The sequence below is a fragment of the Dendrobates tinctorius genome, unplaced genomic scaffold, assembly GCF_039654945.1.
Source record: "Dendrobates tinctorius isolate UK_male_01 unplaced genomic scaffold, ASM3965494v1 ptg000138l, whole genome shotgun sequence".
Taxonomy (NCBI): Eukaryota; Metazoa; Chordata; class Amphibia; order Anura; family Dendrobatidae; genus Dendrobates; species Dendrobates tinctorius.
The window spans coordinates 21,875,940-21,885,851 of NW_027361806.1; the positions used below are offsets into that span (position 1 = coordinate 21,875,940).

Genomic DNA, 9,912 nt, shown 5'->3' on the forward strand with positions numbered 1-9,912 from the left:
CATTATGGAGGCTCGGTCACTGTGGGGGCACCCCGTCTGTGATTATGGAGGCTCAGTCTCCCTGGTTGATCATGGGTGTGACCGGATCATCATTTTAGGGTCACTGAATTGAGGATAGCAGGTATTCTATGACACTTCTATTTATGTGGCAATCATTCATGATACAGCAGGACAGGCATCACACAAGACACCCCTAATAAGTCCCTGCTAGGACCGGGCAAGTGATGACAGACGGGGGCCTCTCTGAGGGGAGCTGTCCTCGCACTGCCGGCGCTGATCACGTGCGCCGCGGCCAGTATAGCTCCACAGTGTGCGCGGACAGGCAGCGGGCGGACGCCTATGTCACCTTCCTCCAATCCACGTGCAGCAGCGGGGTCCTGGCTAGCAGTGACTGAAAAGCTCCGCCCAGGCCGGAGATGGTGAGTGCTGTGGCGGCTCCTGGGTCAGTGATCTGCTGTGTACTGCACCTCCCAGCATGCTGGCACAGGGTGGGTGTGCTGGGAGTTGTAGTGCCTCGGGTTGCAAAGTCCTTGGTGTGGTCTATGCTCCCCTGCCCGGCTCACACCCCTTTGAACTATTTGGGGACTCCTCCGTACAGGACTTTTGGGGAGACCTATGCCCGTGTGCAGGCGGGTCCTCGGGTGACAGGCTGCAGGCCGCCCCTCTTTGTTCTCTGATTATCATCGTTTTCGGGTCCATGCAACGTTCTCATTTTCCATTTAATCTTTTGCAGTTCCCATAAATCAGCGATTCCGCCATGACCTTTTTTCTGCTTTAGTGTTCACCCTACGGGATAAACATTCGATTTTCTTAGTTCGGACCGCTACGCTCCTGGCGATACCAGGTGTTTGTTTTTGCATTTAATCTACCTACAGGAATGTGGGGGAGGAACATTTATAGAAGGAAACACCTTCACCCATCTCCAGCCTCTGCAACGTTGTTGTGACAATGGCATCTAAGAGACTGAAGAGGAGACAGAACCCTGCTCACTGATCTTGCGTCCAGCCCTGGGTCTCCGCCGCTGCACAAACTGAGCTTTACGCACTGATCTTGGGTCCAGCGGCAGACACTCAGCTCTGGACCCAGGTAGAGAAAGTAAAGCACAGATTGATCTGTGAGTTTTGTGTTTTTTTCGAACTGAGATTTCTGAAACAGAAAACCCCTTTAGGCTATGTACCCATGATGAGTGTTTGGTGAGTGTTTCCAACTGCATATGTAAAAAACAAAATGCAAGTAACTTATTTTACTTAATGAGTGGAGAAATGCTGCAGAAAATCTATACCGCCCAAAACTCATCATGGGAACATAGCCTTAAACTGCTGTGATGAGAGCTGGCTCCAAGCACTGTCGTTATCCCCGGGTGTCGGATGCACGATACCGCTCCATGTGTGTAGTGTGTGAACATTGCAAGTTGAAACAGTGAGCACAGATTCATCAGGCGCTGGTGCTGGCTCTGTATACAAAGCTATGCTCTGTGTGTAAAAATAATTCCCCCGACACCTCTCCTCCAAATCTCATGACTTTGTGCTCCCTCCATATTGCAATGTGTTACCAGCCTGTTACTCTGCAGTCTTTCCTCCAAGCTGGGGAAAAGAGGATCCTACTGCCCCCCCTATCACAGCGTCACAACACCGAGTGATTCCCTGTACCCTGTATTACCTACATGAAAAGTTTGGCTTCCCTCATGGATAATAACATGAGCTCCACCCACATGTGGTTCAGACTTTCCACTTACATGACCTAGAAACTCCCCAAATATTGTGTCCGTTTCTTTTTTTGCAGCCATTAGTTTAGGCCAGATAATGAAAAACATACATGTATCTGCCCTTCAGAAGCCAAAAGGAGACTCTTGTGTTTGGTCTTCAGGGTGCTATTCGCCTGTTTTGTACACTCCACAAGGTGATGCAACCTACATTTAGCTATTATAGAAGTCAACGTTAGCAAAATAACGTATTGGATGCATCCAACATAGTGACAGATGGGTGATTTGGATAAAAGTAACCACCTGTGCTAAAATCCAATCGTTTGTTTTTGTGTAAAATAATTAAAAGAAGTAGGACGTTGTCAGATCGAGTTGTTTTCCTGCAAAACGTGAATAATTTTAGCATCTGCAGTGATCTTTTCTATCCGCAGGATTGTATATATTGTCACGGTCAGGAGTAACCTGTGAATATACAGTCGTTTTCTTTCATTTCATTACAGGGGACCCCGCAGAAGGATGTTATTATTAAAGCTGATTCCCCCCATATCCTCCTGCTGGAGAAGCACTCTGACTATATTGCATCGTATGGAGCCAAGAAGGATGATTACGTGAGTAACAGATATGTATCTCTGGATCTGTGCAGTGTACATGTGCCAGACCGGGTGATATGTGACGGCTGTTTCTACAGGAATACTGTATGTCGGAGTACCTGCGGATGAGTGGTGTGTACTGGGGTCTGACCGTAATGGATCTGATGGGTGAACTTCAGCGTATGAACAAAGAGGAGATCCTGGCGTTTATCAAGGCCTGTCAGCACGAATGTGGCGGCTTCAGTGCCAGCATCGGACACGACCCCCATATTCTATACACGCTGAGCGCAGTGCAGGTAACGGCCAGTGATAACGTTGTGGCCACCATTCTCAGAACTGTTGTATTGGAGTAACTCATGCCTTATCGGCGTATGACTACTTATGTTTTTTCTTGCAGATTTTGACTCTTTTCGATAGCCTTTCTGAAGTCGACACAGAAAAAGTAGTGGAGTACGTGAAGTCTCTACAACAAGAAGACGGCTCCTTCTCCGGAGACAAGTGGGGTAATTCCTAAAGGCATCAGTCATCACTTCTGGGAATATTTGTGGCTTGTGCATATTTAATGTAGCCAGACTTGCATATATCAATGTCAGTGGCTGTATATGGATATATGGTGTGTGCACATACTGGGAGAAAATATGCTGCAAATTTTGCCACATATATTGTATAATGAAGCAAAATCTAAATGTTTTGCTGCAGATTTCACACTGTGCATTGCTGATACCTGCAGTAAGATTCATAGACTGAATTGTGATGAAATGGGTGTAAAATCTGCACTGTATCAGTTTGTACACTTGCTGTTGGTGCATTTTTTTCTCATTGTTTAAAAAAAAAAAAAAAATGCATTGCATTTTTAAGTGCAGAATCCCAGTGTTCCTGTACTAAAAAACGCATTAACCAGCGATCTGTCAAATCTGCACTAATAAATATGCATCCAAATACAAATCAATAAACACACAGTAAAAATTCAATAGTTAGAGCACACTGCTATTGTGGTTTTTTTCTGCAGATGCCTGTAGGACAAATACAGGGCTTTTGCACTTGGAAACTTTGGCCTTTTAAAAATAAATGAAAATTCCAAGTTAAATTATCCCCAAAAGTCACCAATGTCCGCAGTGAGGCATGGTGTATACAAAATAAAACAAACACTGACACAAACTACAGCCCATCACCAGGGGAAAGGGCTGCTGACTGGAGCTGTATATGGCTGACCTCTGTTCTTTATGTTCTTGCAGGGGAGATAGACACCCGGTTTTCCTTCTGTGCCGTTGCTACGCTTGCTCTTTTGGTAGGTGTGATGAACTATCAGTGTGAGAATGTTGCTTCTTTGGTCATTAGACATCAAGGAGACTGTCAGTATGGATGGAGGATGAATTTCGACACAGAAGTCGCTGCATGTTATAGGACTAGCGTTGTGGAGGAGAGTTTGCAAAATTAGTTCACTAATAGTGAACCCTCCCTGATGTACACACTTTTTTAACCCTCTCTTTATAAAGGCAACCAAAGAACAGGTCACAAAACACATCTATGTAAAAGAAAAATGCTGCTAAAAATGATGTCTATAGAAAGCCTAAATATTCCCTGCTGGGTGATACTTTGTATCATTAAAATATTTTAGAAACCTTTATTTGTGAGAGTAAGGCTATGTACCCACGTATGCAGAAAATTCCTGACTAAAAACCGGACTCCTTCCCAGGAAACGCGCGTTTTTATCCTGGTGTACTTACATTAGTTTAAAAAAAAATCTAAATCTATTCCAAAATGGATGTATAGCCCACATAGCCATCTTGATAGCTCCTCAGCTTCCCTTCTCCTTGCTGCTGCGAAGGATCTGTCCTTGTAGCCTGATGGACAGCTCTTCAGCGTCCCTCTACCTTACTGCTGCTTCTGAGATCTCACAATGCTTAGGACAAGTTGCCGCTGTCAGTCAAGCTCAGTGGGTAGAGACTGAATGCACCTGGACTCTCTCACTCTATGGTCGGACTCATACATTTCTTCTGACATGTAAGTGTACCAGCCTCATCAGGTTTAACAGATTTGTCAATGTGTATAGTCTGCATTGAGAAATCTGGTGACATCCCTTTTAAAGGGATTTTCCAGAACTAGGATGTTTAAGCAGTATTCTTAGGATATGTTATCAATGCCAAATTGGTGTGGATCTGGCAATCGCCACCTCCGCTGATCAGCTGTTACCATCTCTGGTGACCAGATGTAAACAGTGCACAGCTGTACAGCACCAAGAAGGCCACTACTCGGTGTACAGCTCTGCATTGTTCTGGCTCCTCACCCTCTTTACATCCTACACTGGTAACAGCTGAGCGCGTGGGATGCCAGGTGCCAAACACCTCCCCTCCGGTCTGACGTTCATGACCTTCCCTTAGGCTAGGTCACCAATATCCTTCTACTGGAAAGCCCCTTTACGTTACAAATCATCTGTAAAACTTTTCCAGAAGCATTCATCACAGTAAAAGGGGGGACTGTGAGGATATTGAGGTAGCACACATTCTGGTTTGTCACACGTGTTTCTATATGTGGTCATCTTTTTGTGATTTTGCTGTCTTTAGTCTGAATATACACAAGGAAAACCACTGCATGATTAGGGGTCTAAACTCATCACCAGCACTGTGTGTGTGTATATATATATATATATATATATATATATATATATATATATATATTATATATGTGTATGTTTATTTGCAACATAGTATTTTTTTTTAGAATTATTGTCATTTGAAAGGTGACTTTTTTCTTTTTGCTCGTTCAGGGGAAGCTCGATGCCGTTAATATAGAGAAGGCTGTAGAGTTTGTTTTATCGTGCATGAACTTTGACGGTGGTTTCGGCTGCAGGCCGGGCTCTGAGTCTCATGCCGGACAGGTGAGATACATTGATAGTACGGGGTCACCGATGCTTTCCTGGGATGTTCCTTAACCCCTTAACGACCACCGATATTCCTTTTAACGGCGGCAGTTAAGGGTACTTATGCCTAAGCACCGCTTTTTAACGGCGCTGAGAAATAAGTGTATAGCACCCCCCAGAGTCTAAGTTCTCCAGGGTCTCAGCTAGCTAGGGTCTCTGTGGTGATCGCACATCAGAGGAGAGAGAAAAGGGGTCGCCCAAATTCCCCCCCCCCCCGTTACCTCCGATGTCCATGGACCCTTCTGCATCCCCCGGTCCTGTACTTGTCCCCCGGCGTCTTGTTCCAGGAAGAAAATGGCGGGCACATGCGCAGTGCACCCGCCGAGATCTGCAGGCCAGCACCCGGCAACAATAGGACATTTTGTCCTATTGGTTCATTTTGATCACTGTGATAGACCCTATCACAGTGATCAAAATAAAAAAAATTGTAAATCAACCCCCCCTTTATCACCCCCTTAGTTAGGTAAAATAATAAAATAAAAAAATGCATTTATTTCCATTTTTCCATTAGGGTTATGGTTGGTCTAGGGTTTGGTTGGGGTTAGGGTTGTGGTTATGGTTAGAGTTGGGATTAGGGGTCTGTTGGGATTAGGGTTAGGAGTGTGTTGGGGTTAGGGTTGGAGTTAGAATTTGGGGGGGTTTCCACTGTTTAGGTACATCAGGTGGTCTCTCAACGCGACAAGGCTCCAACACTGATTCCAGCCTATTTTGCATTCAAAAAGTCAAACTGTGCTCCCTCACTTCTGAGCCTTGCCATGCGCCCAAACAGTGGGTTTCCCCCACATACGGGGGGGTATTGGCGTACTCGGGAGAAATTGAACAACAAATTTTGTGGTCCATTTTCTCCTCATACCCTTGTGAAAATAAAAAAAAAAATTGATTCCAAAATAAACTTTTTGTGAAAAAAGTAAAATGTTCATTTTTCCTTCCACATTGCTTTAGTTCTCGTGAAGCACCTGAAGGGTTAATAAACTTCTTGAATGTGGTTTTGCGCACCTTGAGGGGTTCAGTTTTTAGAATGGTGTCACTTTTGGGTATTTTCTGTTATATTGACCCCTCAAACTCACTCCAAATGTGTGGTGGTCCCTAAAAAAAATGGTTTGGTAAATTTTGTTGGAAAAATGAGAATTCGCTGGTCAACTTTTAACCCTTATAACTTCCTAACAAAAAAATTGTTTCCAAAATTGTGCTGATGTAAAGTTGACACGTGGGAAATGTTATTTATTAACTATTTTGTGTGACACCACTCTGATTTAAGGGTACAAAAATTAAAAGTTTGAAAATTGCACATTTTTCAAAATTTTTGCCAAATTTCCCTTTTTTTCATAAATAAACGCAAGTTATATTTAAGAAATTTTACCACTAGCATGAAGTACAATATGTCACGAAAAAACATTCTCAGAATGAGAGGGGATACGTTGAAGTGTTCCAGAGCTGTAACTTCATAAAGTGACAGTGGTCAGAATTGTAAAAAATTGGCTTGGTCGTTAAGTACCAAATTGGCTGGCTCTGTCACTAAGGGGTTAATGACTTTCCTTGTACTTTTCTTGCCTATGAATGTCCCATATGTCAGAAATTTACATTGAAACTTTGTGTTTGTAATTTTAGATCTATTGTTGCTCAGGATTTCTAGCTGTCACGAACCAACTGCACCAAATAAACGCTGATTTACTGGGCTGGTGGCTCTGTGAACGTCAGCTCCCGTCAGGAGGACTCAACGGACGCCCAGAAAAGGTGAAAAATGGCTCTGAGGAGACAATAGAATTATCTTTTACTATTGCATATTACTAGAAGGAGGAAAAGTGAAAAAGGCAGCATTACATGTGGCCACTGTTAACTTCAAATTTTGGTACAAATCATTTGTCTCCTATCCATAGTGTGGGGGATAAGATCCTGATCGCTGAGGATTCGACCACTGGGGACCACCAACAAAATCGAGATGAGTACTTTGGAGCCCCAGGAACAGCGTTCTGCACTCTACAGGTGCATGTGCTCAGCCTTTGCAACATTCATTGTCTATGGGACTACTGAGTGCAGAGCTCCGCTATTTCTGGGAGTCCCTTAGACGATGAGGGAAGTGGAATCCAAGCATGCGCACCTTCCCTCCATTCCTGAAGAGGATGCAGATCCCTGTTCCTGGGGCTCCAAATTCGTGATCTTAGGATTGCTGGTTGTCCTGGTGGTTAAAGATCAGTAAGCTATCCTCCTAGCCTATGGACACTGGACAACTTATTTTGGGAAGAACCCTTTAACATGAACCTTCTAGTTATACATTGATTTTATAAGCAGGGACTTGTCTTCCAGCTCCCAGACGTCTGCTATTCATGGTGGGTTTTGGCGTCTCTGAAAATAATTGGACGATTGCACTGGATAGACCGCGAGAAGCTGCGGCTGTTTATTCTGGCCTGCCAGGATGAAGAGACAGGGGGATTTGCAGACCGACCTGGTGATATGGTAAGTGACGCTGCTTAACCAGAGAGATGTCAGATTGCAGCTGTTTTTATACACTGTAGTAAATGGTCACCATTTTCAAGGTCCGCGCTTACTCAGGGACTCCAGCTTAGGCACATTGTACATCATGGTAATCTGAAATGTACATGCGTTTCAGGCTGCTGTTATGTCCTGCGCAAATACTTTACACTGCAGCTCTGCTTGTTAAAGCATGCCTGTTTCAGCTTCCTGAGATTGGAGAAGATGTTTTCCATATTACCAAGGTGCATATTTTTCTAGTATTTCCCCTTTTTTTTCTAGGTGGATCCATTTCACACCCTCTTTGGAATTGCCGGATTATCTCTCCTGGGAGAAGAAGGAATCAAGCCAGTAAACCCAGTGTTGTGTATGCCGGAGGAGGTCCTCCGCAGGGTCGGCGTGCAGCTGGAGTTACTGAGCTAGAACTTGCAGGAAGAGAAGCGCTGCCATGATCAGCTGCTATTGTTTCCTTGCTCTAGCACTATAGATAGAGCGAGGGGATGGGGTCGGGAACGTTGGTCTCTGCTCATTGCAAAGCCTTTAATTTATATGTATTTCTGACTGTTTTTTAAGAGCTGCCACAATGTTGAATTCAGTTGACTGAATGTTCTGTGTCTAAGCCTTTTACTTACTGTGTAGAGGCAGCGCAATAAAAGTGAACGTGCAGATGAACTGGAGACTGGAAACCGAGCCGCCATGCTTCCAAAGCTTCTGTAATCACGCTTTATTACGTAGAGACTTGCATTGAGGGAGTAAAGGTGCCGGTGTATGGAGCAGGGCTCAGCAGCTGTGTTATACAGCCAGCATCTGCCTCTAGCAGCAGAGATCAGAGCTAGCTCCCATCACTGCTGGTTAACAACTTAAATGCATTTAAGTGTTGCAATTTGTGAGGGGTACTGATGGTTCGCTATAGCCCCGTCACTGCCATTCTGGTACAAACAGTGGTGATTAAAGAGAACGTGCAATTATGGGGCAGCAATCAGTTACAATGGCAGCCGGGGGTCTGCTGAAGGCGCCGATGCCATCATCTTGGTCCTCCTGTTAAGCTTGGCCACTGGTTGGGCATTATGGAAGACTGTGATTTTCTATGTGTGCTACAATACTGTGATAGTACATTAGATAGTGTAAATGGACAAATGACCGTGAGTTAAAGGGAATCTGTCACCTTTTTTTGGACTTGAGTTGCCGGCACCGACATCAGGGGCTTATCTACAGCATTCCGTAATGCTGTAGATAAGCCCCCGATGTAACCTGAAAGATAAGAAAAAAAGAGTTAGATTATACTCACCCAGGGGCAGTCCGGTCCAGCGCCTCCCATCTTCATACGATGCTGTCCTCTTCTTCCCTTCCTGACGTGGCACAGGTGCTCTGCCCTGTTGAGGGCAGAGCAGAGTCCTGCAGTGTGCAGGCATCGGGAGAGGTCCAGCGCCTGCGCACTGCAGTATTCTGCTCTGCCCTCAACAGGGCAGAGGCCTGCGCCGGAGCCACGACAGGAAGGGAAGAAGAGGACGGCATCGTATGAAGATGGGAGGCGCCCGTCGGACGGCGACACCCATCGGACCGGACGCCGGGGTGAGTATAATCTAACTCTTTTCTTTCCTTTCAGGTCACATCGGGGGCTTATCTACAGCATTACAGAATGCTGTAGATAAGCCCCTGATGTCGGTGCCGGCAGCTCATTGTCCAAAAAAAGGGTGACAGATTCCCTTTAAAGTCTCCTAAAGAGAATTAAAAAATAAAGTAACAAATATATTTTTCATTTCAAATTATATTTTAATTATACTAATATTGAAATCACCCTCCTTTTACCATATTCAAAGTAAAAAAATAAACATGTGGTATCGCCACCTCTGTAAGAGTTCGGTCTATGAAAATATAAAAATAACCAGATCTGCAAACACTATAACGAGGACAAAGGATCAAAACTGCAGAATTGTGGGAGGATTTTTTTGGTCACTATTCATCCCCTTAAAAAATGCAGTAAAATTCTATCAAAATGTCACGTCTACCTTAATTTGGTATCAATAAAACCATCAGCTCTCCATGTAAAGAGTAGGCCCCCACCAGCTCGATCAGCAGAGAAATAAAAATGTTATAGGTATGGAAAAAGCGAGACGCAATGTTTTATTTTTTTACGTGGCGAAAAAAAGATTGGCATCGCCATAATGTTGCTGACCTGAAACATCATGATTGAGTGCTTGTTACTACAGAATAAATGTCGTAAAAATAAA

At 44.3% G+C, this 9,912-nt stretch overlaps 1 protein-coding gene across 5 annotated transcripts; it reads left to right on the forward strand.

Annotated features, from left to right (window-relative positions):
• The first annotated feature begins 269 nt into the window (after positions 1-269).
• On the forward strand, positions 270-9,912 carry RABGGTB (Rab geranylgeranyltransferase subunit beta). 5 transcript variants are annotated; one of them, XM_073544814.1, is made up of 9 exons: positions 270-419; positions 2,203-2,310; positions 2,391-2,588; positions 2,690-2,795; positions 3,528-3,580; positions 5,060-5,170; positions 6,821-6,946; positions 7,517-7,666; positions 7,964-9,912. In XM_073544814.1, exons 1-9 carry the CDS (start codon positions 417-419, stop codon positions 8,102-8,104), a joined length of 996 nt encoding a protein of 331 aa, XP_073400915.1. In that variant the 5' UTR covers positions 270-416; the 3' UTR covers positions 8,105-9,912. The 5 variants fall into 5 exon arrangements, with proteins under 5 accessions (XP_073400915.1, XP_073400918.1, XP_073400916.1 ...); XM_073544817.1 differs by having other exon boundaries at positions 418-488; XM_073544815.1 differs by lacking the exon at positions 270-419 and adding an exon at positions 516-1,114.

Coding starts and splice junctions, on each gene's coding strand:
- RABGGTB (XM_073544813.1), top strand. CDS start 1,816: ATGTATCTGCCCTTCAGAAGCCAAAAGGAGACTCTTGTGTTTGGTCTT. Junction 1,900..2,202: donor TGTTTTGTACACTCCACAAG/GTGATGCAACCT, acceptor ATTTCATTACAG/GGGACCCCGCAGAAGGATGT. Junction 2,796..3,527: donor CTTCTCCGGAGACAAGTGGG/GTAATTCCTAAA, acceptor ATGTTCTTGCAG/GGGAGATAGACACCCGGTTT.